The sequence below is a fragment of the Calypte anna genome, chromosome 19 (genome assembly GCF_003957555.1).
Source record: "Calypte anna isolate BGI_N300 chromosome 19, bCalAnn1_v1.p, whole genome shotgun sequence".
Classification (NCBI taxonomy): domain Eukaryota; kingdom Metazoa; phylum Chordata; class Aves; order Apodiformes; family Trochilidae; genus Calypte; species Calypte anna.
This window is the reverse complement of record NC_044264.1, coordinates 11,099,185-11,126,950: the sequence shown is the minus strand read 5'-3', so window position 1 is coordinate 11,126,950 and position 27,766 is coordinate 11,099,185. Positions and strand designations below refer to the sequence as shown.

The following is a 27,766-nucleotide window of genomic DNA, read 5'->3' as shown; positions in this document are numbered from 1 at the left end:
AAGTGACAGACAACACAGTAAAATCAATGAAAATAACCCGGAACTTCTGTTTGGAAGATTTTTGTTCTAGTCCTGATGCTGTGTACTCTGACTTTTGGTGGTAAAAAAGTATGTAAGTTCAGTGGCTTTTGGAATAGGATTTAAGTTCAGCCTCCCTTTCTATTGAAGTTTACTTAAGAAACCACAAATGAAACAACTACTTTGTTATCAGTCTCAGAAAAAGAAAAAAAACCAAAAACCCACAAACGCCAAAAGCATACAAATGTCTAAATTAACTGCTGAAATCTGGATGTCTGAAGTGTTGCTAGGCTGTTGCTATGACACTATGGGAACCATTGGAAAGACTTCTAAATGTATTTTTAACGTAAGTACCTAATAGCTACTTTGTCAACTGGCAGAATCCTTGGTATTGCTAATCTTACGGTTTTAATACAAGTGGTATGAGTTTTGTGGGCTGTTTCTATTTGTTACATGACCACCACTGTCTTCAGTTTTTGCTTCAACTTGAAGGACCGTAATTCAAGTGTGCACCTGCTGGTCCACCAAATGCACTGTAAGGATAAACACACTGTACTTCTGTTTTGGAGACGTGACTAGAGTAAGCATGATGGGAAATCTGTCTGCAGCTGGCACATGTGATGCATGTATTTACATTCTTACAGCAGAATACTTTTCATTGACTAGCAGAGACAAGTTCCATCATAGCTACAAGGGGGGCAATATTGGCTTTAGACATCACGTTCCTTCACACTCCCACGTCATAGGGATTATACTGTCTGATGGAAGTGCTAGAGACACAGGTAAGTACTTGGCCAATTCAGGCCTAGTAGCAAATAGTTCAATATAGGAAGTTTTAGACAGTAAGATTATTGCCAATGCACAAGAAGGAGTTTACATCCTTTCTATATTTTAACTTGTTTTCACTGCTACCCAGAGGCTATTTGTACAGGTTTTCTAAAGTTCCCACTTGAAAGAGGTGATCATAAAGGTACCTGGTACTTTCCAGCTGACTGATTGCAGCGCAGTGCGAGACTGTAAGCTGATTTTAACTGCCGGTGGTTCAAGATGAGGGAGATGGTGCTATGACATAATTTTAGAAAACTACAGCTTTATGCATTAAGAGAAATCTCATCTATATGCATAACTTTGACTACTAGATTAAACTAAAATTAATGTATGCAGTGTATCTTTAATTAAAAAACCACCACGTGTATACATGATAGTAAATGTGTCTAGCAGGAGTCATATAGAGAACATTATATTACATTAGCACAGTATATGTATTACACAGGTATTCGCTGGCTTTTCTAATGTTTCTGCGCTGTACCTAAAACTCAATACTAGGGTAGTTTACTGACAATTCTACTTTTAAAGGCTAAAAAATTTGTTCTGGGCAAGATTTTAAAAATATTCTCAGGAGACAATGACTGACCTTTTAAATTTATGTTCGCACAGGGAAAGCAGGGAAGTCCTCCTCCTTGAAAGTACAGTAATTGAATGGATGCCTTTCATCACTTCTCCCTTTGTGTGACATTTCCCATAAAGTGTTCAGTCTAAACATATGCTCAGACCAATGCAAACTCTTGAATACATGTAATTAGGTATAAAACTGGCCCATATGGTTTGACCTGTGTCATTAATTTAAACCTGTCCTCGATTACAGAGATAGTGTCCAAAATAATCATTGGTATTGCTTTCTGTAACGTGCATTTAAAAGCCACTTCTGGTTATGCTTTAATAGCTCTAATGTCTAGATAAAGTCTCAGTGGAGTTAAAATAGAATCATAGAATACTTTGGGTTGGAAGGGACCTTTAAATGTTATCTAGTTCAACCCTCCTGCATTGAGCAGGGACATCTCCAAATAGATCAGGTTGCTCAGAGCCCTGTCCAACCTGACCTTGAATATTGCCAGGCATGGGGCACTTACCACCTCTATGGGCAACCTGTGCCCGTATTTCACCACCGTCATCATAAAAAATTTCTTCCATCTACATTCTTTTAGCTTAAAACCATTACCTATTGTTCTATTGCAACAGGTACTGCTGAGAAATTTATCCTCTTCTTTCATATAAACCCACTTTTAAGTATTGAAAGGCCTCAGTAAGGTCTCCTAAGAAATTCCTCCAAGTTGAATAACTCAACACTCTCACAGCCTTCCTTCAAGGCAGATTACTCCAGACACTAGTAATACCAGAACACCAGAATTCAGGCCTGCCGTGTTAGTCTGCTTTGCAACTTCAGTAACACTGAATGACAGCTTATGACAGTGCAGTATCAACTCAACCTAGAAAACTCTCCACTTCGACGCACTATCACACAGCAGTTGGGATGATCGTTAAAGCCTCTGAAGAATGACACTATCTGTATTATTTTTAATGCATCTAATAAGGAACATGGCAACATATTTACATATTTACTTTATATCTAGCGTCTTTAATGCTTCTTACTTAAAGACTCCTCCTTAAGACTCCTCCAAGGGGAGGGGAGCGGCGCGTCTGTATGGCGGCAGCAGGGGGCAGGAGGGGGAGCGGCGGGAAAGGCTTATTTCTGCAATAAAGCGATCAAAAATTACTGTCCCAAGTAACGGGAGCTATCTCGATTAAGGTATAAAGAACGTATTTTATCCCCAGACAGATCTTGGCTGGGCATGAGTGAGAGGAAGCACCACGGGCTTGTGGGCGCCGTGACTCGGTGCAACAGCCGCAGCGTTGCTGTTCCTATAGCAACTGGTTTGTTTACCTTCTGCGCAGTTCTGAGCCACCTCTGAGATCTTTACTGGCACCTTCAAAAAGAAACTATGTGCTATCGCTGTGAAGACTGAGGCTGGAAGGCAGTTGCGGGCAACCCGCTCCCCCAGTGAAGGGGAACCGAGGACGTGGCACTCAGCCAGGTTCGACCCTGGGAGCAGCCCAGTCTAGGAGTAGAATCGGACAAGAGGTGTGTGAAGGGTACCTTGTGCTGGAGGACAAGCAAAAGCTTGAGTGTTGCTGAGGAGCAGCTCTGTGCATTTGGGGTGAGAAACTGTCTCAGGAACACTGGCTGAGCGTAGTGTAGAAAAAAGAAAATTGATAAACTGCTGTGACTTTGGATTTATTTTTGGCATTGTTTTCCCCCTACATTAAACCAGCATCTGCTTTAGCCCTTCCTAGGCTTTTCCATTTTCTTATTTATCTGCTGTATTTCTTTCTTCAGCTTTTCAGGTCCTGTTTTCTCTTCTTTTTTTTTTTTCCCCTTATTATTATTAAATTTGTTTTTTACAGCCTAGAGTTCATCCAGCTCTCCAGCCATATTCTTGAAAGGTGCTTACTTCTGCAAACTGTGGGAGACTGTTTATCTTTTATATTTCTTCACTATTTCTCATTTCTCTGTGATTGTCCATTCAGTAATTCTGCCCATCCTCACAGGTTGCCTTTTTCCCTTCTCCCTCCTATTGCAGACAGCCCATCTTTTCCTCTTTGTTCCACTTTCAAGCCTCTTACTCTCTCTTCTCCTAGCTTCCATTTCCAAGTTCTTTTGTTTCTCTATTCTCTCTCACCAAACTTTCTCCTCCATCTTAGCAATGTGTCATTTTCCAAGTAAAAGGGGCGAGAATTTCTCTCATCTTCATGGGCCTGTTTTTCTCCCCTTGTTGCTTCCGCAGCCAAATATAATGCTATTCCCATTCTCAGGTTTCACATTCCAAGAACTGACCTGCATTATACCCAGAAACTTTCCAAAAAACAATGGCCAGACTGTTGCAAGCTCCACCCAAGTTTCATCCCTCAGAATGGGACCTTGCAAACAAGATGCAGTGTGCCAGTACAGAGTCTCAGAAATCCAGGTCAGAGCGCATGACAGCTGAGAGTCAGAGGTTGCTGGACGAAATAGAAACGACAACTAAGAGAACTCGAAGTGATGTCAACAAGAAAATAGGTAAGCCTATGTGTTCTGCCTGCGTCCAGAGGTGTTATTTGAACACTATGTTTAGGATGGACTTAGAAAATTAGTTAACAGTGAATAGTATGTCAAGTCAATGCTCTCTGATCTCGCAGAAAAATTTTTAAAATTTTTGAATAATTTTCAGACAGATTCCTCATAATAAATAAATTACTTCTCCAAAACACATGGAAAACTAGTTCACCCAAACCTCCTGACACAGGGCTGCAAAGCTGTTTCCACATTTCAGCTTACAGCACTCCATGCCCTCTGCTATGGAATAAGTCTATTTATAGCCATATCTGAAATCTGATCCACAGTGCTCTGGCATATAAGATGAACTTCTATTAATACCTGTCTGCAATTTCCTTCTGCAGAACAGAGACAGGAAGAAATAAAATTCTGGAAGCAAGAATTAGATAACAAACTCGAACAAATTTTTGATGAGACAGAGGTGCTCTTGACTTTCAAGACTAGGCTGGAGAAATCTTTGGAGAGCTGCAAAGAACCACTCATCATTGCCCAAAAGTGTCTCCTGAACAGGTGAGATGATTAAGAAAAGCATTCAAGAAGAGGAAAAAAAAAGCTAGGTAATGAACCTCTAACAAACAGGAGGATAAAAGGAGATGCACAGTAATGGCACTCTTTGCAGTGGAATCACACTCAAATTAACACTGGGGAAACCAAACACATTGGGAAACCAAAGACTTCCCATGTGGCAAGGAAAGGCCTTCCATTTGGAAACCTGGGCTTCATCATTTTCTCTTAGCTGCAAGCATCTGAACAACATAGCTGATGGCTTTTCCTCTTTTTGTTTAGGCAGGGGCGTGTTGGAATTGACTTGGTGCATGATGAAGTGGAACAAGAACTGGTGAAGGAAGTTGAAGTCCTCCAGGGGGTTATTGCTTTGCTTGGACGTACATTGGAACAAACCAATGAACAAATCAGGTGCAGAGGCAACGAGTGCAACTGAATGCCGATTAGATGAAAAGTAGGACAACAATAATACTGAGAAGTAGTAGGGTCAGGCTGAGCACTGGTCCAAAGTTACCTTCAGTGCTAAACAGTTAAAACAGTTCAGTCCTAATTCACACCATTCAATCAGTAATGGTGAGAAATTCTGTTTGTTAGAATTCAATGTACTTCCACATAATCCCTAATCTTCTCATGATCTAATCCCGTGCCTTCAATTCCAATGGGAACTGTACCATCAATTTATATGGAGGCAGCTTCATGCACTAGATTTTGGGATTTTGCAAAGAACTCCACAACAGTGTGCGTGTTACATGTATGCATGCCTGATAGGGACACCCATGACTGCTTATGCTGTGGCCTAGAGTCCAGTTGTTTTTGTTCCTAGACTAAACCGTTCAGCAAAATACAACCTGGAAATGGATCTAAAGGACAAATTCACAGCTTTGACAATTGATGATTACTGTGCTAGCTTGACAAACAACACTCCTGATATCAGATACGCTGACAATGCGGTGAAAATCGAAGGAAAGTAAGTGGTTATTTAGCTAAGTGAGCACCTGATAATTATACAGCTAGTAAAAGCTGCTCCAGTAACAGATTAAAGTAATTCTATGTGAAACAGACTATCTCTGTCCATCACCTGTATGCTGTGGTTTGTTTTTTATACTTTTGCCCATTACTTCAGTATTTGTATAATACATCTATAAAACAATCCGCAACTGCAATGTTCCTAGTGAACTGCAGTATACAAAAATTTCTGAAACTCACAATTAACTAAGTGTTGCAAGACAAACCTCTCTTAGGGCACGGTGCTCCAAGGTCCAACAGGTGTTCCAGCAGAAGTGCACAAACAGTGCCCTAAGTTGTTTGCCCTCAGGATTGGTTAGCCCGGCTCGGTGCTACTGCTCTGAATTCAACCAACCTCCCTGCTGGCTTGCTCAGGAGTGAGCTGAGCCTGTGTTTGGAAGCTCACCTTTTATTGGCCCCCCCAGTCCTGCTCATGCGCAGTTGGGGCCCACCCTGATCAGGCACAGGTGGGCTTAACACAAGCTCATGCCCACTACCTGATAATTAGTGGCACCTGGTTGCCTCATTACAACTAAGGAAAAATTGTACATGTTGCTTAAACTCGGAATACATCTGCTAATCTAACTTCGTCTCCCAGGGTGTCCTAGTGGGGAGAATGCTAGACTGAGACACACGAGGAGTGGAGTCAATCCCTGACCTAGTCATTAAACTGTTAAATACACAGAGGGCCTGATGCTGCCAGCTGATGACCGTTTATTTTGAATCTCTCTTCAGTTTCATCAGCCCTGAAGACTGGATAGATTTCTCAAACATAAATGTTGAAAAAGCTGACAAGCAGAGAAATAATTCTTTGGCTCTGAGGGCACTGATTGGTGGCATCCTCTCACAGACAGCAAATGATATGCGCAAGCAATATGAGACAGTGAATGCTGCGTTTAGAAACAGGGTGAAGGAAGTCAAGGATGCCAAACACAAGCTGGAGACACTCCTTGCAATGGTAAGTGGTAGGGGACAGTCTACAAAGAAGTGGAAACAACGGGCTTTGTTATCTACGGGTTTTCTCAGTCCAGTGGCTTGAGCAAGAATTCTGCCTTTGCAGCATCAGCAGCCACATTCGCACTCCATCTCCCATGAAAGTTCATCTTAGATATTATTTTCTTAGCTCTTTGTGCACCACTACATTTCTGGAACCATTCACTCCATGTAAGTGTTGCTGTAGACATCACTAAAGTCATGACTTCCCTTGTGATTACATGGGGCTACTACAGAATTTTCATGATTGTCATATATGAGTCTAATAATTTATAAAATCAAAATCAATTTGCTCAAAATTTGATACATGAAAACTGATTAAATATTAATTGCTGAGGGTAAACCTTCAGTTTCACTCAGAACAGTGTCACCTGCTTTCCAAAGAAGAAATCATAATCCTGACTGATCTTTGTAAAATGTCCTTTGGTGAAATAACATCTGAACATAGTAAGTACTACTGTGATTGTTATTACAATAACTATTAAAGAAGATGATGATGATTTGACTCATTATAAGAGTGTGCAGCACCTTCTTCTCTTGAACTTGGTAAGGTGATGGATGAGACTGCCTCACAGGAAAAGAACATTGCAGCCTTAAAGAAAGCAATTGCTGATAAAGAAGGACCTGCTAAAGTGGCTGAAACTCGCCTGGAAGCAAGAAACCATCGCCCCAATGTGGAATTGTGTTACGACACAGTGCAATACAGGCTGATTAGTGAAGTTCAAGAGATTGCAAAAAATATACAAAGGCAAGTGGAAATTATGAAAGAGGGGAAAACCTGTAGTATAAATTCCTGGGTTAATTTAATGAGTCAAAATAAGGTTGCATCCCAGCTATTCTCCCTGAAAGATGGAAATTGCTTTTTCCTTAAAAGTAGGGCAGTTTAAGGGACACTGCACGAATATGTCTCTTTGAAGCCCCTTCATCGTTTTTGTTTTTTTTTCCCCACACTCATAACTCTTATCCCATATAGAAAAAAAAAACTATCCATGTGTTTTCAACTAATGCTGATAATGTCTGTATTTTCCCAACTAGACTAAAAGACACACTGGCACAGGCTGAAACAGAGCTGAAAGGTCTGAGACGCCGACAGCTCTCCTTGGAGGAAGAGATCCAGGTCAAGGAGAATTCATTGTACATTGATGAAGTGCTCTGCATGCAAATGAGAGAGTCTGTTTACATTCACAGCTTCTGAAGCCATCATACTGGGAGACAGGGTGTGCTCCAAAGAGTCATCTCCTCCTGAAATTTTGTAGAAAAACCTCCAGTTTTATTAGTTTGGCTCAATGCTGTCCTGGTTCTAGTTGTGCAAGGTAATTAAAACAGACCTCATACTTACAGATACCTGTTTCATAGCTATCTATCCTCTAGAACACATGATAAACTCTCCCAATTTGCAATATAATTCCAGAATAAGAATATATATTCCTTCTTCCATGTTATTTATCATGTGTGCAACTAATGATATCTTTTGCCATTGACAGGACTAGAAGCTGTGGATGCTTGAGCAGGAGTCTCCTTATAAGTTGCTTGTTGAAAAGCTGGGCAAGTGGGAGGGGCGACTCTCAGAACTAGCTATGGTACATTTTGTTCCTGTTAAGAATGAGGCATGGCATGTCTATTAAACTAAACAAAAGGTAGGGACTGGTGGTACACTGGATAGTGTATCATATTTGAGTGACCATATCTGAGTCAAGATCAATCCAAGGCTGACTTTAGGCTAATCACTTCTTCACTCTGTGTCTCAGTTCCCTATTATTTGTAAAATGGAAACAAGATAGGCTTCATTGGAAAGGTCTCTGAAGTGCTACAACTGAGAAAAGCTGAAGAAGAAAAAAAAAACAACATAAAGGGGTGTCTTGTATTTACTAGAAAAGCCTGTGAAGGTAGAAAAAAGCTCTCTGCTTCCTTTGGCTCTGCCAAGGAAAAGCAAAGCAAGAGCAAGAATAAATGATACTGAAGACACAGGAGGCCAATTCCCAAGTCCAACATTTTAATGCATGGAGTGTAAAAGTGTCCCTTGCCTCTCTCTTGCTGTATTGGTATCTCCCTTTCAGAAGCACTGCTGTCAAGATTCAAATCCCTCCAAAGAAATTTTGCTCATTTCTTGCAGATGTCACTGGGTGGTCGTCTCTGTTGTTTACACCATTGGGTAGATGGTGACAAAATAATTAAGCTCTGAGTCAATCAGGTATCTGAACTTCCTGTGAATATCACCCAACAGCTGATTCTCCTCATTGGTCTCTTGGTGGCGTGTGTAAATCCTGACCTGTACGCATGAAGGACAGTCATGTCTCTCAGCTCTATAGAGCAGGCTCAGCCCATTAATGGTCATGACAACAGGAAGCCTCTGTGACTAATGAGGAATCTAGAGAAGCCAAATTCTTTGTGTTTGAGTAAAATCTTGATGTTTTGTTCTTTTTTGACACCAAAGTGACTGAAAATATTATCTCCTGCCAAAGAATTTTTGGAAAGAGTGAAGTTCCTCCTACCCACAGAACTGATGCCTCCCTGTGATCTACACAGCTCTGGGAAAATCTACTGAATTTATATCTTGTGGAATTGTTGGGGCTTGTTATTCAGCTTCTATAGCATTCTGTGCATGGCTAAGAAGGCTGGAAAGCTCCATTTCTGTGAGTGGTTCTCAGGCTAGTTATAATGCTAAAACATACTACAGGGAAGGTAGTTATGTTAGCATTTCCATAAGTGACCTTTCTGTGGCATGGGAACCTCACCTTTCTCTTAGTACTGGAGAGGAAAGATTGGGAGTTTTGAAGCACAAAGTTTTACCTTTATGGTTGTCAAAATGCATTTCCTTTCTGCACGGTTTTGTAGCAGCGTCTCCATAAAGGTAACACTTAGATATGCCCAGACTTTCAGAAATAACAACCTCTTGCATGATAAGATGAGCTGCAGAAGCTCATCATCCAGCAGCTCATGGACATTGTTTAGTTCAAGTGTTAATTCCTTGAAAAAGAATGAACACTGTTAGAAATACTGAACTGAGCCTATGAATGGAGTAACTAAAATTCAATACACAACTTTCCCAATTCACCAACAGAAGACACTGTCAGCAGATCAGTTTTGTACCTTGACAGTCACACATTTCTGTATTATGACAACAGTACAGGCTACAGCAATCTCCACTCGCCCATTAAGATGGGGAGGTTCCCTTGTACATTATATACAATCCTAAGAGACAGACAACTTCTCTTATCATTACAACGTGCTAAACCCACAGCTCATGCCATGATCTTATTTGACATATTGGAAATTATCCCAGATACAAGAACAGATCCAAAGACTAGATGTCTAGAAAACTTTACAGATCTCTGTTGTTCGCTGGAAGCTCTGCAGTGCAACAGAACATAAAGAAAGCTGTTGGCAGCTGTCAAATATAAGGCCATGTGCTTCTCTCAGGAAATGCAAAGCCCTGATACTAATTTAGATGGGTGAGCTATTGCACACCTTTGGTGTCACATTCTCGATGATGCCAAAGTGCTATAAAGTTGGAACCAGTTAAATTATATGTGCTGTAAGATATGTGTGCATTGCCAAAATGGTGCAAAACCATCTGTGTAGGTTGATGCAGGCTTCAGCTCTGTAAGCAAACAAGGCATACAGACAATATTCCTTCTATATAATTTTCCCTACAAAAGAGCAAGAGGTTCAGAAAATCTGAAAAGATAAGTAAGTTACCAATTTCTAAACATGAAGGTGTTTAACCAGGATAAGTCTAAAGCTTTCTTACAAAAACTAGGTTTGCCTGCCAGGAACATTCTTTGTGCTAACAGCTGACATTACAGCCACCGGTATTTTGAGTGTTTTAGCTTTTATGACGGCAGCCTGACATCAGCCTAACAGAGAAGATTAGCATAATAGAGACTATCTGGGTAAGAGTAATTACCTGAATTAGACTATAGCTGATAAAAATGTAATGGCTCACTTGTGAAAATTACCCGCTGAACATAAAATTGATGTGGTCAGGAATTCCTGTGCTGTTATGCAGAAGGCCTATATGATTCATTTGTTTAGCTTTATGATATTGCAGTTAGATTTCACTATTGCTTCCCTTACCTGCAGAACATGGCAGTAGGCTGGGAGGAGGTTGGTGAGGGTTGGTCTCATTATCCAGTCTGGGTGACTGAAATAGCAGCTCCGTAGACTTATGCTCCTGACTGGGATCTCTGCTAGCAGGATCCTGTAAAGTTCATCATGCTTCATTACTCTTTCAAATAAGAAGTTCACATTCAGTCTGGGGGCTCTTTTGGCCAAGTTTGCCCATGACAATCCCCACACATGTTGCCTATGAGGGTCATGGACATGACATTTGATATTCAAGGTGCACAGGGAATGAGCACTGTGCTCCTGCAGGATGTCCAGCACTTCATCAGAGATACAGCTGTAATTCAAAGTCAGCGTGACCAGGCTGTGGAACTTGGATATAGTTTGGTGGAACAAGGTGCTCCTGTAGACAGGAAGGTTGATGCAGAAGAAATCCTCTATACTGATTTCAGATATAAAACTTTTGTTTGTCAAGCAGCTCAGAGAATTCAGAAGTTCACAGCCTTCTTCCAAGGTTACTCTTGCTCCTTTTAAGTTGAGATAATCAAGCTGTTTACTCATTCTTTTCAGGAAGGTACCCAAGTTCTTGATAAACCGAGCTCTCACCACATTTTTCCAGATCCAGCGGTCAAATTCCAAGCACTTGATACTTAGGGATAGCAGGCGACTGTTACACTTAGCCAGGTGTGAAAGAAGACCTCTCACAGTCACTTGAAATTTTTGGGTAAAGGTAGTATTGGGAGGATTTGATAACTTGATCTCAAGATGCTCCAGATACTTGCCATATTTTTTTACATACCACAATGCACTCTTAGTCTCTAGGCTGTATGCCCTTGATGGTCGGCCATAGAATGTAATAGCTCTGCTTCTCCAAAGGGTTCCTGAGTGCATGGCCCAGTTCCATTTTTTACAGACCAAAGCAGCCTGAGATCTGTCCCTGTTGTCTAACCAATGGAAGATATGTCTCAGACAGACATCAGGTAGATAAGCCCAGGAGCTCTCATCAGGTTCACCATAGTCTTCCATTGAGCAATTTTTCACATCTGGGTGCTGAGCCAATCTAGATGAAGAAAGACAGGGTTTGATTTCTTGCCATTCCCAAAAGAATAGGCTTCTAAGCCAATGGAGGAACGTTTGCTTCTTCACTTTCAAAAAAATACAACCTTTCTTCCCCTCTGTACTCAAGCTGTCAGGGTCACAAAAGTTCTTGGGTCTAAGCTATAGTGTAACCTAAATGAAAAGAAAAAAAACCAAACCAAAACAAAAAACGAGTGAAGAACAATCACAGGATCAATCTTTTAACCTTTTGGCCTAGAGTCATGGTAAGTAGTGAAACAGCATCTACAGCTGCTAGACCAGTCACTGCATCTAGAAACCTTTGGTTAGCATCAGCTGTAATGGATAACTGCCTGTGGCCTGATATGCCTAGTGTCAAAAAGTACCCAGTGCCTTGAGCTGTACACATTTGAACAGTACTTTTGCATAAAGCTAGCTCAAATGACTTTTTATCCCTCTGGTGGTAATGTTTCATGACTATCATCTGAATAGTACCCTGACATAGATTAAGGTATAATCCCTGTTGAGACCAACAGGCAATATACGGTATTCAGTCATTTGGTTCAAGCAGGATTTTCCATCATTATGCTTCAATGGACAGGGACAAAGCTGGTGAGTTGGAAGACCAAGAGGGTAGTAGTAAAACATAATCCTAAGTAAACAACGACAATGCCAAAAGTTACCAGCTCCACAGCTCTCTGCATGCTTTTCCACCTCTCCCTCCAGAATTAAAAAGCTTGCTTTCTCTACCTTGGACCTTTCCATCAGCAAAGTTCCACCACTGCCAGGGAGCAAAGAGGTAATGTTTGTGATGTCATGACAACTGAATTTATGCAAGAGCAAACAGTGAACAAAACCAACTTGAGCCAAGTCATTTGGTCTAAGGTAAAGACAGTGAAAAAGAAAAGCAGACTTGCTCCATAGTCCCCTAGGAAGTGAGAAATAAAAGTCACAAATCTATAAACCAGGTCTTGTCCTATCACTTTTCAATGTATTAAGAGGCTGAGCAATAAACAGCCAAGAAGGGAAGTGATGCACCTTCTATGTTTTCAGCTATGAAATTCAAACTACAGGTGCTTGTTTTCATGAGGCCTGACAGATCAGGATAATAGTTGGCTCTGTGAACATCCAAAGGGCATGGAAAACTAGTGTTTTGACCTTTGCAAAGAGGCACAAATTCAGAATGTATTTATTTCCCTCCTTTACAGTGCATATCTCATCATGTGCACTTGGTAAACACTCCTTAGGCTCTTGGGGATGAAACTGGAAAAATACATAGTAATACTTTTTTTAAGGTCTACATCAAAATCAAGGCTTATTGGCTGACAGGAGTATAAGAAGATGCAACTCAAAAATACATTACACCGACCTACCTTTTCTCCTTAGCATGTACTTGTCTGTTGAGTAATGAAGTTGAAATGGATGTAAACAACAGGCCATAAGACAAAGAAAACATGGAAATCGCTGATAGTCTGTTTACAATTACAAAGGCTGAGATATTTCTTTTGCAGTATTATAAACAAGCACAAAAGGACAGGCTGACTGCCCAGCTCAGCTTCATCTTGCTGCTCCCCTTGTGGATTACAGTTCTTCTGTTAAACATTATCTCTGCCTATCTGATCATTTAGCACCACGACTATTCTTACAGATTCTGCCTCTCCCCCTTCCCATCCAAAATACCAATCTAAATCCCCAGAAATAAGATAACCCTTAGAAACAGAGCATGTAGATCTGATTACCACGTGACTTTACCTCTTGTATTCAGCATTCTCATGTCTGCCCGCCCCACCTCCCCCAAAGCGCTCTTTGTATTGCAGAACCTTAAACATTCCTTACGGAGATGGAAGAGAGAGCAAACACTAAGGAACAGGAATAACACATATGCAACTATCTAGAAGCCATAAAGCCAATGCGCAGAGGAAAGGAGAGCAGTATATAGGGCTGTAACACACAGATCTATAGATAAGTGTTATTTTTTGAGCTATACCTGCCCATATTATAGTGAATGAAAAAAACAGGGAACAAACACCATCATGAGGAACTTTTTTTTAAACCATAGCTCTTAAGAACTTATAGCAAGTATGTTTATAGGTCAATGGTGGGACTAGAGTGTTACTGTGTTGACTTTCCCAGAAACCAAACCAAAACTGTAAAAAAGCCAGAAACTGCTACAGCTGCTTCCACAGCAATTTTTCCAGAAAAAATGTTTTAAAGGTGAAGGCCTTGCATGTCTTGTTTCCCTCTAGAGTAGAATAAAAATACATTAAAAAAACCCAAAAAACCCCAAAACCTATATAACACCAAACCACATTCTCTGTAGTTGGCCTTTTCTTTCCTGCCTCATTTGCTACGACCATCCCACATGGGCTTCCAGAACAGCACTCTGCAGTTACACCAGCTGTCTCCTCTAGCAGGAGGTGCAGGTGCCGGCAGAGAAAAAGCAACCAAACAAAAAGTGTCAACGACATGGCTCGTAATTACAAGCAACAGGAGCCGTGGCTTGAACACGCAAGTCGGCAAGCCAGCCTCCGAATTCTTTTGCTGCTCCCGCTGACGTGGATCCCTAGGCCACAGGCCCATGAAGGCACTGAAGGCACAAGGAAACCCCCAGCGACGACCGTGATACGGTCGCCATTATCATCTCTGCCCTGCAACGGTCGGGGCGCGCTGGAAGCAGCCAATGGGCGCGGGCGGTGGCAGCGGGGCCAATCCGGGGACCCGGCGGGGGCGGTGCCTCCTTTAAACGCGGCGGCGGCGACCCGAAGAAGCTCCTGTCGGCTGGCAGCGGCACCGATTTCTGTGAGTACATCCCCGAGTGTTCTGGCCGTGCGAGAGGCCCAGGCCGGTGTCTTCCAGCCTTGTCATCAACTTGTTTTAGACGTCTCTGGCGGGCGAAATAATGGCGCGGGCAGAGCGTGCCCTGTGTCGCCTTTCGCTGTACAGACCCGGCTCTGTCAGCCAGGCCGCGGCTATGCGTTCGACCGTCAGTAGCGAGCACAGGGAATGGCAGCGGCGAGGGCCGAGTCCTGCTCGTGCAGCGCGAACTGCTGGAGGAGCTCCGGGCCGCAGCCCTTACCCCGCCGTGGGCCCAGCGGCCGCGCCTGGCGCGGAAGCTGTCGGTAGCCAGCAGGTCCAGCACATCGTATCGTCCAATGCCACTTAAAAAAACCAGATACATGTAACCCTAGGATAGCAGGCATTTCCTTCAGGGCGTTTCACTTGAGTAGTACCTTTTAGTGTAAATTCATCAACACTAGTTGATGGAAAAGGAAACTAGGTAAGCTGGGAGCTAGTAAGAGACCCGACCAGCTGCCTGGTTAGTAGCTTTTCCTTGTTGCTATGAGCTGGAATGCATTAAAAGATGTTAATATCCCAAACACCTTTAGGATTAAAAGATCTCCCTAAGCCTTATTGCTTTCTGACACAAATAAGGACACTTGTAAGAGATGGAGAGAATTTAAGTGATGGTAAGGAATATCAATAGACTTTCCTAATATGTGGCATAATGATGGTAGACCTCCCAGCTTTTTTTAATAACAGTAATTTGTAATGAAGTATTGGTAACATTAATTCACTTAAAAATGCTAAAGTACATTTGCATTTTAATGGCTTTTTAGAAGTAATTTGCTAGGAGTAGCTTATCTTGATCGTTAGTGAAAATGAAAACTTTAAACTATATGTGTATGTTAAAAATTGTATCATATAGATAACATGTTTTAGCCCACCACCACCATCTGCCAGTAACAATCCTGTCTGAAATCATAAATGACTTAAGTGTGAGCCTCCAGCTAGTAACTGAGGCAGAACACAATAGCAGCTGTGTAAATTGGCAGTAAAAGGCTGTTTTCATCAATAAAGGCAAAAATCTGTGATACGAGATCTTAGTCTCAGACATCAACAAGGAATGGTTGCAGTTACAGAGCATTCTACCTCACAAGGTTCAGTCTCGCAGCTTACCAGGTCTGATGTCCAGTACTGGAAATTCAGTATAAGAATTATTTGTGGACATGTACAGACCTATATAGCTGCAGAAATTAATGCTGTTCTCCTTCAAGCCTCCAAGAAAAGTCTAGTCAGTTCTGATTTTGTTGTTTCAAGTGAATTGTATAAACATATCTGTTTCTCTTTCATTCTACTCTGTTCCCTACTCTGTCTAATTCTTGTTCTCACTCTGTTTTAGAAATAAGGCTCACCAAGAACTGCAGCAAGATGGTATCTGTGCTTCAAAATGTCAAGGCAGCAATGTCCTGGAGGAAACACCAGCTCCTAGCTGACTTTGATGACAATGACAGTCCTGTACCAAACAAATTCAAGAGAAGGCCTTCTTTGAATTCTCTCAATACCATGCGTATGTCTCTAAGGAATCGAGTGCCATTAAAGCAAGTAGACCAGAATTTTCATAAGACTACAACTTGTGAAAATCTGGAAGCAAAACAGAATGGCCAAACTCTTCAGCGTATCAAAAGAAAAGCAAAAAATGCTTTTGGAACAGTATCCCAGGTACCCTGCCTTTGTAGAGGAGTCTGGACAGAGTTTAGTTTTTGCTTCAACTTCAGTATTAAGATTTCTGTACTCTACAGACTGATGTATTTCAGAGTCTATGCCATGCATCTGCACACCGATGTAATGGTCATGTCATAGCTATTAACTAGTGAAATTTTTTATGTCCTTGCTAAAGTATAGACAGGTGAATTCTGGATATGGCAGAAGAGGGAGAAAGGTGGAAAGAAGAAATATAAATGTAGTTTTATCAAAAGTTTTATTACTAACTAAATGCTTTTCCCCTACTGTATTTCATCATGTATGACATAGTTTTCACAAGGAGGAAGCAGGCTAGAGACTGCCATTGCTTGTAAACATTTTTTTTCCAAGATGTATGCAGTGCTTTGGAATTTTTATTATGCCCTTTCCCGTATCCACACATATTCTTCCTTATAGACACTCTAAATCTGGACTGACTGCTAGATGGAAGCAGGGTGCAAATGTGAGCTTGCATTTATCTTTGGTGGAGAACATCTGATTTCAACTATATCAGTTATGTGTTAGGGAGACTGGCCTTTTTACTGCATAAGAGCAGAAGGAGCTCTGTTCCAAGGCCTGCTGAAGCCCTTGACAAAGTTCTAAGGATTAAGGGAGCAAATGACTCCTCCCATGCAAATGGAGTACAGAGGGTTGGGAAGCAAGCATGCTAAAAGTAAACCTGATATAAGAATGAAAACTAGGGATTCAGCTTGAATGTTCATTGTATTTCAGCTTCCAGACTCTAGGCTTATGGAGTTAATTTAGCATAACATGTCTGTCTAATGCTTCTTCCAGAAAATACAGAAGTCTTGCCAAAACCAAGTACATTTGATAGTGACACTTCCAGCTGAATCAATCAGCCCAAGTTGTGCAACCAGTTCTACCAAGAAAAGCAGCACTACACCTCAAACTCCTTGCCTTAAGAGTGTTACTCCAGCAACCAGTTATAAAGGCACCCCAACATCCAGCAAAAGAGCCTTGCTTGGCCCAACAAGGGTGTTGCAACATAGAGAATGGAGGGGTTTCTCATCCTGCCTTCATAAAGATCCTGTCCCTCTTCGGAGATCAAGAAGAGCATCAGCAATGAAGAGCTCTTATTCATCCCCTGCTCCTGCTAACAGAAAGATGTAAGCCACATTCTTTTCTAAACCATATTCTGTTATTAATGTTGTTATTACTGTGATTATCTTGTAAAGTAAAAGGCAAGATATGAAGGTTGCTGTCCTATTTATCTGTAGTTACAGGTCCTTGTATAAACAGATTCTGAGCATAGCATAAAGCTGAAAAACAAAACTTAATTTTGTGCTGTGACAAGAACTTTTTAGAAATCACTCTCCCACTGGGTTAGTTTACACCATATTTCTCAGCACCAGTCCCCATCAGACAGACATACATGAGTTCTTTGCTGATGCCTTTTTGATAAAGAAAAATTCTTTCACTGCACCCCACTTCTAATAGATAGCTCTAACTATCCCAAAGTTGCTATTTGTATTGCAAGAGAGACCTCTGCTAATACCAAGCTCTTTATAGTGTAGAGAAATTCTTGCCTCAAAGATTTAACACAAAGGGTTGTGAGCTAGGTAAATACTTAATAATGGACACATATGTTTTTGTGTTGGTCAAAGTCACTTGTGAAGTGTCAAAACTAGAAGATGAATCCTGAATCTGAATGCAGTATTTGAATTGGAAGATAGCTGTCTTGGGGGTGGAGATGTCAAGTAGTTGGTCAGTCAAATTAAAAGCATGACTGTTTCAGCTTTCAACTTCTCTGGGTAAAGTCTGGAGTTAGAGTTGTTACTGCAGGGATGGAGACTTGGGTAGCATAACCTAGTCAAGTCTGTCCTGTTTGATCTTTAGTAATGACCATTCTGTTTGCAGAGAGTTTGATTCTGAGTTGGAGCTGTTCTCCTCAGGGATTTTCCAATAGAAGCATTTGATGAAGCCATTGTGCAAGAAGACAGGTAAATACCACTAACTACCTTTCAACTTCCACCAGCAGGTTATCTCCCACTCGGACACTGCCCATTGCAGGCTAGGTGATCCCTGTAATTTAGGATGAGGAATAAGTTGCAGAACTTTATCAGCTACAACACAGCAGAGCTTTTCTTTCCTTAAGATACCTGTGCAGATTAAAACTGCAGTTGTACTTGCAGCTTCTAAAACCTGTCAAACATCCTCCTTGTCTTCAGAATTCCTGCTGCAGAAGATTTTTCCCACCTTTTTTGTGTGAGAACAGTACCTCTCTGCCTCTGTCTCAAAGAGGTGCCAGTCCAGGATGGGGTACTGTGGATATCCCCTTGTGCTGATACTGTCATTAGTTCCCATGTATTTATAGAAAAATCCTTCTGTTAGGTAGCATTATGTTAACAAATAGTCTGTAACTCAAACATTAAGAGGATGCAGAAGCCTCTTATACAACACTTCGGCTTACCCATGAATTGGTAGGCTGCAGTGTTTGTAAAGGTTGTGTTATTCTGCATTAGACACACTAAGACAGTAAAAACCAAAGGAAAGAAGTCTTGTCACAGGCCACCTCCCTAAACTTCTTCCTCTCTTAGAACACTTGCTGTCAGACATTTAATAATGAAATGTTAAGTACCTAAAATCCTCTAGAGATGGCTTAGCATTAAATTGCTTTTATCTACAAAGAGGTAAGGTCTTAAAATCCTACATAATTCAAAAAATTCAATTTTTAGCAATGGGACCATTTCTAGATAACTATAAGTCTTGTATTAGGTTAATGATCATAACCATTGAAATTTCACTAAATTTCACTCCTAATATTCTCCCATCTGTGAATAATATGACAATTTCTCTCATTTGTAACTGAAGATAGTATCAACCAGGTAAGGTAGTTGTTCACTTACCTTCTCTATACCTGCATGCATCTGTGGAGAAAACCTGCTGTTTTGAGAAAGTCTTATTCACTCATGCTTCTTTGAAGTATAATTATGTGGAACCACAGGTTTCTTCCTTCATATTCACTGTGGCTACAGTGATCTGCTACAGCAGATCATTGTGCAGTTGTAGATCTTCACTTCTTCATTGTGATTAGTGAAACCCTTTGGGTTCACAGTGGACCTAAAGTTTGGCTTCAACGCAAATAGCATTTCTGTCTATACAATGAGCTTTTCTCACTCCAGACTAGAAAAATACTGGTACTGATGTTTTTGTCACTCAACCTCAGTTCACTCCGGTGATTAATTAAGAATATAAAGCGTGACAGAACAAACCATTACACTGATCTGTCTAATTTTACAGCCCATCTTTTTCCATCCCTAGCATTGTCTTAGCAGTTAAGACAATGCCATCACAATAAAGAGCAGTTAATATCTGGATTGCTGGCATTTTTTAAACATAGCTCTTGTGCCTAAATGGATGGGAACAGAAAGTCGATGCTGTAAATTTCTAAACATCACTTCCAGTGTCAATTCACTGAACCACTACCAGGTAAATGCCTTGATTACCTTCACTGAGATCTGCATTGTGACATTAATATTTTTATCCTGGACGTGTGCTTTTGTTAAAGGGAAAGTTACATCATAAATACTATGTCCTATTTTAGCAACAAAGGTGTTAGTTGAATGCTTTAACATTTTAGGAAAAATGAGAGCAGTTTCAAATGCTTGACTGAAACTTCACAGTGATGTGTACTGCTTCCACTAAGCAATTTGGTCTGCTGTGCTTGTAGACACACACCATGTGCTCTGTCCCTGGCTGTTTCTAGGCTGCCTACTGGTTTAATTGTGTAATAAACTTTTTTTGGAGGTGCCCTTTAGTCTTGCATATGACTTTCTGTTCTGATATCCAATTGCTGTGAGTTTTAGTGTCACAACTCTTTTTTCAATATTCTCCATGACAAAACAAACCTTGATCTCAAACTGTCTACAGCTGCCAGCTTCATGTATTGTTCTAATGATTTTTTCATTTTAATTAATTAGATTATATCACAAGAAATGCTCCTGTTGCTAGTTAAATTACTGCAGTACTTAAATTGTGCACTGCCACTTACACCCACTGAAGGTACAAAATCTTTTCTTGTTAGTGTTAGACCTGTTATATAGTGAAAGTGTACAGGTCCAAGACATCTTCCTTGCTCCCATCTAAAAGTTTTCCAGCAATCTGTGTGTGTTAACCAGTTAATTAGTCATACTGACTTCATGCTGCTAATGTCAGTCTTTGTTCTTCTGCAGGCAACACGCAGTATCAAACTACTATTCTCATGGCACAAAACTTACAGTCTGCGCGTCGATCTCAAAAACTTTCTCGAATTATCAGAAGGCAAGCAAAGCAACTTCATCAAGCACTTGGTACCTAGGCAGAGATAGTTGTAACTGTTGTTAGTTTATGAGCATATATAAAGGGGAGCTCTGTGTAGCACCTGAGAGTGCACTCTATACATAATATATATATAATTATGTGTATGTATATATGCCATTACATTTTATAATCTTGACAGAGTAGCTCAGGACTTTCCTTCCCTTGCCTTCTCTTAACAAGAGAATCAAAATTGCACTACAGTGCATAATCTCCCACTGAGATAAGAGACCACCTTGAATGACTTTTGTGAGGCAGTAAGTACTTTGAAACCTATGTTGAACTGATAAGTAGGAATGGCCAGAGCAAGGGCCACAAATATATGAAGGGCGGTCATAGGTCATAGTAGTATTTAGACTAGTATCCAGCTGACATGAGTTTTAGTATGAGTATTTTGAAAGCCTATCAATTTTTTTTTCTCTGTATACAAAGCAGAAGTTTAGCATCATGGTTAACTGGAAGTTAATGAAACGGTAGTGGTTTGTTTGAATTCTGACCAAAACTGCTATTCCAAGACAAGTTGCTCACACCTCAAGAGCTGTCATGTTAGGACTCAAATTTATGGCCTTAAAGACTGTAATTAGATTAGCCTAACTAATGCTGTCTTAAGTAGTGGGGTTCCAAACAAATCAGAACAACTTTGTCATTTCTTGCTGCTGCTTTAAACAGCATCTTGGCAGTCAAGGTAAGCCTCGCTTTTGTAGCAGAACATGTATTATACACAGAAATAGTTTACAACAATTAATTTAACCTCTAACAACTACTGTACTATACTGAACTACAATACCACAGTGCAGCTATTTTATGAGTTATATTAAGCATTTGACACCTATATTTTGCTACTAATATTTTTAAAAAGTAACATTAATTTGACAAGCCTTTGTTGGTAGGTGATTCAGTAACACCAGGGCTTTTTTTCAGGGTCATAGCTTTACTAAAGCTTCTTAATTACATTCACTCCAAGTTGAAGCTTAAAACAAAAGACTGATTTGGAAAACTTTGTTCTACTTGGTAATTTTTAAGATGCCCATGTAATTTAGTAAAACTGGAACTACAAAATATTAAATGGTATTAAGTATAAATATGGGAAGCAAGCATGTTTAATTCTGATTTATGTATTGATTTTAACCTTACTCCTCATTTTTCTTTTTTCCTGTCAGACTGTTTTAAAATACTGAAACTAAAAGGTAATGAGGCCTGGAAACATGAAAGGAACCCTAATGGTCAAGGTTTAATGCTGGGCTTCCAGGCTTTCAGATAAATTAAAGTTTTAGCCTGTGTTATTTCTTGATGTAGTTTTTATGTGGTTTTGTGTTTATTTTTTTTAACCACCTTTTTGTATGGAACAGTAGCTTGGACTTAATTCTTTGCATGTATTGAAATGTATTGTGCATGTATTTCTATAAAGTTCTCAGAAAGACAGTGTCTCGTTACTGAAGTGTTTAATTGTATGACTTCTCAAAAGGAAGGAGGGTTGGAGTTTTGTGGAAAGTCAACAGGCCATCTCAGTATTATTTCATATAGTCAAATGTATTACACAGCCTCTATTTATACTGTTTCCACTGACTACTAGGACACGTACAATGATGATCTAATACCACATCACTGGTAAGAATAATCAGTGACACTCTTTGCTTAAAGGCAAGGAAGATTTTATTTAAGTGACTTAACATATTAAGATTTTAAAAACCAGCTCACATCAAAATCTGTACCAGTTATAGAAATCTTACTCCTTATTTCATATTAAGAAATTCATTATCGTACATTTTTTTAATCTTTACAAGGCAGCCATAAGAAATATAAACATTTGTCACCAAACAGAACCTTCTCACTAACAAACGATATTTAAAAGTATGCACGTAATAAAACTATCAACTGAAAGAACATGTACAATTTCAAGTTTCCTTGTATTAATTCAGTTGTCAGTGGACAGCTCCTTTCCTTCTCCCACAAATAGAAAAATAAGTTGTGCAGAAGGCTTGTGGTTCTGTGAGAGGACTGCTATTCTGGGCCCTGTACCAGTGCTCCCAGAATAAACTTATCTTTAAAGTTTGCAATCTCTCAATTAGGTTTTAGTATTGTGATCTCTGGTATACTATCTCCCAGCATATAACAGTAAACCTGCCCCCCTCTCTTTTCCCCTATAAGTTCTGTAAATTCTTATAAATGACAAACAGTCATTTTTTTCATGTTCTCCTGTCCCCCACAATTATATCCAGTTTCAAATGTATCTTATTGAGAGAAATACAAAGAGGGTAAACTGTAATCCCCTTACCTTGGGCTTGAACTAAAATGAGGGAAAGAGGAAATACCAACACCTGACTTCAATTCCAGAGTCCATGGCACAGGATTCAAGCTGCTCCAGGCCATTTCTTATTTCTGAAAAAAAAAGAGTTCTTTTCATCCAGAAAAATATATTACTACCTCCATTTTTTGTGCGGGACTGAATATAGGATAATCTGAAGGAACCTATACTTACACTGGAGTGATTAAACATGGAATTCAAATTACCTTGTTACACCCACAATTTCTGCTGACGCTATGAACACAGACCATGAAAAAACACTATTAATAGAAGTTGAGGTAAGTTGGAAGGTTTTGTGTTTATGAGAATCCTATTCTGTACCAGCTCCAGATGAGGATGGAAAGTGCCACTTTGTCCCCTGCATGCCTGAAATAAACAATTCAACTCAGAAATTTTGAGTTCAGATCCCCCATTTCAAGCTCTAATCAGAAAAATGATGAAATTGCAGTGTACAGTCTCTTTTATTCATTGTTGAGCCAATAAGCTTATTAAAAAAGTGCCCATACTTTAGACAAAAGTGTAATAACTTAATACTTTTATGATGTACTGACCTTTCTGTGCTTAGATGCAAGGGGAGTGGGAAACTGGGGTTTGTTCAGTATTTGTTCAGTAATAGTATTTGTTCATTAATAGTTGTTAAAGTAGTGAATTTTAAAAAAATGAAAACACCTAATGATTTCAGGTACTATTAAAAATGCTTGTAAACAAAGTTTTTTGCAAGTTTAAGACAGGAAACAATATAGAAAGACCAATTTAATTTTTTCCCTTCTAAATTTAGACTGTGAAGCATATGGTACTATAGATCACAGTATTAGGGATTTGCTAAATTATAGACATTGGTAGTACCCGGGCCTAAAGATTGCAATGTATAAATAGGATGACTTTTTCACTAATAGTGGCAAACAAATTCTATTTTGCAGAATTGTAGAGCTTCCAGTTAAGGTGTCATTGTACTGCTTATTTTAATAGTTGATTGAAATGTATATGTTTTTGTTTCTTTAGTTTACTGCTAGTTCCACTTCTGCATAATCATGAAAGTTTTAACTGTTTAGAAATTACTTTCATTGGTACTAGAGGAACAGGTGGAGTAATCTGTAAGAATTAAGAATGTTTTTCTATAAGCAAATTAAAGTGGCAGCTCTCACGAACCCCAATGAACAAGAATTATCAATGTCATGTCATTTTTACACCTAACAAAATTTTATGCTGAATAGTTATAAGCCACACCTCAGAACTAAGTAGGACTACTTTGGTCAAACAGGAATCTGATCCAAGAATACTTGGATCAGTCCAAGGACTTCTTCCCTAGCCTATGAAGTTTAAGGACTGTAGGACTAAGCTTACCCTTAGTAAATGGCCTGCTTAGGAGTACTGATAATCCTACCAAGAAAGCACAAGTAAAACTGAAATCCAGTGGCAAACAGAATGCCTATGGACCACTACATGAAGTTTCATGTGGACAAAGTGTATAACTAAAATTTATGCTAGAAAGTTATGCTAGAAAAGTAGTAGTGATTCATCAGGCAACCTTCAGGGAACACCCTAAGCTGAGATTAAAAAAAACCAAAACAAAACACAAAACTCTAGTGGTTCAACACGCCTGAGGTCCCCAGCCATTGCCACAGATTATGTGTTGAAATGCCAATCTACTTGCAAGATGTCTAAACATTCTCTCAGCTACAACAGAAGTTGCTTTACCATTTAGTGGCAACTGGCTTCTGCTTTCAAGACAAATGCATTTGGCATCTGATGTTTCAGATCAGCTCCTAACTATCATGAAGCTTCAACCTCCAAGCTAATGCCTATATCACTGTTTGCCAAAGTGCTGCTGGAGGCCTATGATCAGGATATAAACCATTCCATCCCTGAGCAATAGGTAGTGTTGGTATTACGCAAAGGCCACATTATCTCTCATAGATCATAAGAAATTAAATTAGGGAAAATATTTTTAGCTTGATTTCAATATCATGTGTAGAAACTTTGAAATTGTTACCAGTCTAAATCATGCACGCACAGACACACACACACATACAGACACACACACATTAGCATTTGTTTTACGGCTATTAGCTCATTGTATTCTTAAGAGAAGCCAGCACAGTGACTACTGTAAAGGTGGCCCAGTTATTAACAGAAATACACAGAATTGGAGTTTTCATTGCATGGTACCCTGCAAAATGACATTGTGTCTTCAAGAGTAAAAGACAGATCTTAACCTAAGAGATTTCTCTGACCTTGTGTCCAGACACTACTTTAATAGTCACAGACTTACACAAAGATTCCTCTCTTGAAAGGAAACAAGCCTTTCTACTGCAGCAAGTTAGAACAAAACAGATTTTTGAGTCTCTTGGATGGTAGAGGTAGACAGTTAAAGCAACATTAGCTTTGAAATTTGCAGCAGGAACAGTGCTTACTGTCAGGAGACAAGCTAAACAACACCCAGTGCCTAAAAAGGACTTTGGAATCAATTACTGTTGCCTTTAGGTTTCCTCATCAAATTTAAGATTTGCCTAATGATTTATCCCTCACAAGCCTTGGATTTCCATGCCTACTTTAAAATAACAAGGAGGAGCATGCTAACAGTGAACTTACTGAAGGGAGATGCAGTCCAGTGTACCTATGCAATCTTCTCCTAGCTGCAAAGGACAGGGGAAAAAATGGACTATATAATTAGAATTAGTGCACACAGCGGGCCAAGACAGAACACAGAATAGTTTGTGGGTTAAAAATTACATGTGATACTACTGGGAAAGTAAACCTGAAGGCTGCTTCAATGTAGTTTGTGGCTATCTTTCACTTAGCTTTTGTAGCTGGCTGACATGACAACAGAGCATAAAACCCCAGACCCCTGTAGTTACCTGCTCCCAGTTAGTGTGAGCTATCAAACTTTTAATAACTTTCTTAAATCTTTAGCAACAATTACCGTGTCCCTTAAAGCAAGCATTAAAAACAAAATTCTGATGTGCCAGAGATCTTTCAGGACATTTGGAACTGACAAATGAAAATCTTGCCAAGTAATGTCTAAAAAAATAAAGATCTTACTTATAAGCTACTTTGCTGCCTTTTAAGGCAAGAGCCACATTACTAAGCCCTTAAAAACTTGCGTAAACTTTTGGGTGAGTACAGAGTGTAGTCTTAGGTTTACTTCTGCACTGTCTTTAAGTTTTACATAGCATTTCTTGTTTTCTTTATGTGTCTTAAAATCATTAACTAATACAGTTGTTGAGAGACTGTTTCTGGTCTAGCTACAGACAAATAAAACCTGAATGCAAGGGGGAGGGAGAGGAGAAGAGATATGAAACCCTCTCCACCCCAACTCCTTGAAATTAAAAACAAACACACACATCTGAATCAGAAATCAATCAACTTCAAGCCTTCTCATTGTCAATAGCCTAGTTTTAACTTTTAAAGAAAAGGGGTTTTATGTGCACTGGTAACTTCACTGAAGGTTTTAAAGCATGTTTCAGTTCAGTCATCAAAACTCGGCAAATTTAGTGCAGTGGGAGTATCTTCATGAAGAAAATGCAAACTGCTATTACATTAAACAACATACAACACTTTAGAAATATTACCAGTTAGGGAAAACTTCACACATTTGACTTAGTAACTTTGCTGAGAGATCTGAGAGAAATTCAAATTGTTAGGAAAACCAATTTGGCACTTGTAATTTGGCACATCTATTTGAAGCTCAAATGCTTCTGAATACTATAGATTATCTTACCACAGCAGTTGCTACAAAATATGAGAAGGTAAACAATTTACCCATAAGACTCCCATCACTTTTTTTCTCCTCCAGTGTATTCTAGTTAGAATAAAATGACAGTTCTGAAGTTTGCAGATCCCTTAGTCAAAGGGGTCCCCCTTTAGCTTACTATCTGAGGATCTGTCTCTTAGACTGAGACAGTTAGAGCTATCTCCTTACTCAGAGTAGTCCACACATTTTGCACAGTCACCAAATTCCACGAAACAACGTGATCTTTGTACACTGGCACATTATTCTGTATACAGCAACACTGACTGCTTCAAACTGTGGCAGACATATTTATTTCTAACATGAAGATTTTATGATTTGGTTCAGAAGTAGAGTTCTCACTTGCCATAGAGCAACTCACACAAAACACGAGTGCCCATGTTGAGATGGGCTGACCAATACTGTAAGCTGAAAGGAAATCTTGGGTTTAAGGCACCCAAAAAGCATCTTGGCATACAAATCCTGACCTCCACTATTGTGGTTCCCACCTCTGCTTCCCTTGCATGTGTTTTGATTTATCAAAAGGGAAGTGGAAACAGATATAACTATTTAGCGTTTAAAGTGTAAACCTCTGTACCTGGTTAGCTGGTACCACAATCCTTCTGAGTAAAATCAGCTTGTTACAGCTTTTTCTCTTATTGCACATTTGATTAAAATCTGCTGTAAAAAATAACCAGAGATATTTCCTGATGCTTTGATGTTGTAAGCACTTGAGATGGTTTTAGATTGTTTTAAAATTTCCCAATAAATGTGTCAAGAGGAACGCATATGACGTTTCCCACTTGGTGTAAGAAGGCAGATTCCAGAGTAGGGGAGACTTCAAAGTACAGGTTCCCTTCTATATCTCCTAGTTTGAAGCTGCCTACAAAATATCTTTGAGGCATGCCTAAACCTTTAACCGGGTGCACCCAAGATCTATATTCCCAAGCTTACTAGGGGACAGATTCAAATTTGTGAACTCCACCTCGAACCCAAGCAATGGAGGGCAAATGCCTGTCATGGTCTTTGTCTGATTCAGGCTGGCTCTGGGCACGCTCTGGCTTGGGGTTTGAAGAAGGTGGGTCAGGTTGCTGTACAGACATAGTCCTACGGAGATGGTTTCTTTTGCGCAAAAACTCAGGTTGGGAGTGGAGGCCAAAGCTGCCTTTTCTCAGTATCATCCGAGAGTTGTTCTTCTTCGGTCGTGAATGGAGACTGAACTCCAGTGAGGCCAAGTGAGCTGCGTAACCTTCACTGAGGAACTGAAATAAGAAGGAAAGAAAGGGAATGACTACTGATGCCCTGACCTATGAGCTCCATG

At 39.9% G+C, this 27,766-nt stretch overlaps 4 protein-coding genes across 7 annotated transcripts in view; 2 read left to right on the top strand and 2 right to left on the bottom strand.

Moving 5' to 3' along the window:
• The first annotated feature begins 77 nt into the window (after nucleotides 1–77).
• TEKT1 (tektin 1) lies at nucleotides 78–8,314 on the top strand. 3 transcript variants are annotated; one of them, XM_008500602.2, is made up of 8 exons: nucleotides 78–800; nucleotides 3,670–3,913; nucleotides 4,294–4,459; nucleotides 4,736–4,864; nucleotides 5,277–5,420; nucleotides 6,194–6,416; nucleotides 7,003–7,199; nucleotides 7,487–8,314. In XM_008500602.2, exons 2-8 carry the CDS (start codon nucleotides 3,724–3,726, stop codon nucleotides 7,644–7,646), a joined length of 1,209 nt encoding a protein of 402 aa, XP_008498824.2. In that variant the 5' UTR covers nucleotides 78–800; nucleotides 3,670–3,723; the 3' UTR covers nucleotides 7,647–8,314. The 3 variants fall into 3 exon arrangements, with proteins under 3 accessions (XP_008498824.2, XP_030318035.1, XP_030318036.1); XM_030462175.1 differs by lacking the exon at nucleotides 78–800 and adding an exon at nucleotides 2,831–2,938; XM_030462176.1 differs by lacking the exon at nucleotides 78–800 and adding an exon at nucleotides 2,947–3,014.
• FBXO39 (F-box protein 39) lies at nucleotides 8,314–13,357 on the bottom strand. The gene is made up of 5 exons (XM_008500601.2): nucleotides 13,325–13,357; nucleotides 12,946–12,969; nucleotides 10,529–11,576; nucleotides 9,242–9,418; nucleotides 8,314–8,720 (listed from the first exon to the last, which is right to left on the bottom strand). The coding sequence occupies exons 3-5, from the start codon at nucleotides 11,540–11,542 to the stop codon at nucleotides 8,592–8,594; spliced, it is 1,320 nt and encodes a 439-aa protein (XP_008498823.1). The 5' UTR covers nucleotides 11,543–11,576; nucleotides 12,946–12,969; nucleotides 13,325–13,357; the 3' UTR covers nucleotides 8,314–8,591.
• A 969-nt stretch (nucleotides 13,358–14,326) lies between these two features.
• On the top strand, nucleotides 14,327–21,162 carry PIMREG (PICALM interacting mitotic regulator). The gene is given in 7 exon segments (XM_008500600.2): nucleotides 14,327–14,371; nucleotides 15,753–16,072; nucleotides 16,889–17,220; nucleotides 17,972–18,015; nucleotides 18,018–18,054; nucleotides 20,287–20,310; nucleotides 20,312–21,162. Coding segments are annotated over 6 exon segments (828 nt in total). The 5' UTR covers nucleotides 14,327–14,371; nucleotides 15,753–15,781; the 3' UTR covers nucleotides 20,412–21,162.
• An 889-nt stretch (nucleotides 21,163–22,051) lies between these two features.
• Nucleotides 22,052–27,766, bottom strand: part of PITPNM3 (PITPNM family member 3) — a 52,044-nt gene continuing 46,329 nt past the window's right edge. The window contains exons 20-21 of one of the 2 annotated variants that reach the window (XM_030462618.1): nucleotides 27,431–27,707; nucleotides 22,052–22,789 (exon numbers count right to left, since the gene is read on the bottom strand). In XM_030462618.1, the coding sequence (XP_030318478.1) occupies nucleotides 22,698–22,789; nucleotides 27,431–27,707 (369 nt within the window). In that variant the 3' untranslated portion in view covers nucleotides 22,052–22,697. Of the gene's footprint in view, nucleotides 22,790–27,148; nucleotides 27,708–27,766 lie in introns of those variants that run through there. The other variant, XM_030462619.1, reaches the window with a different exon arrangement.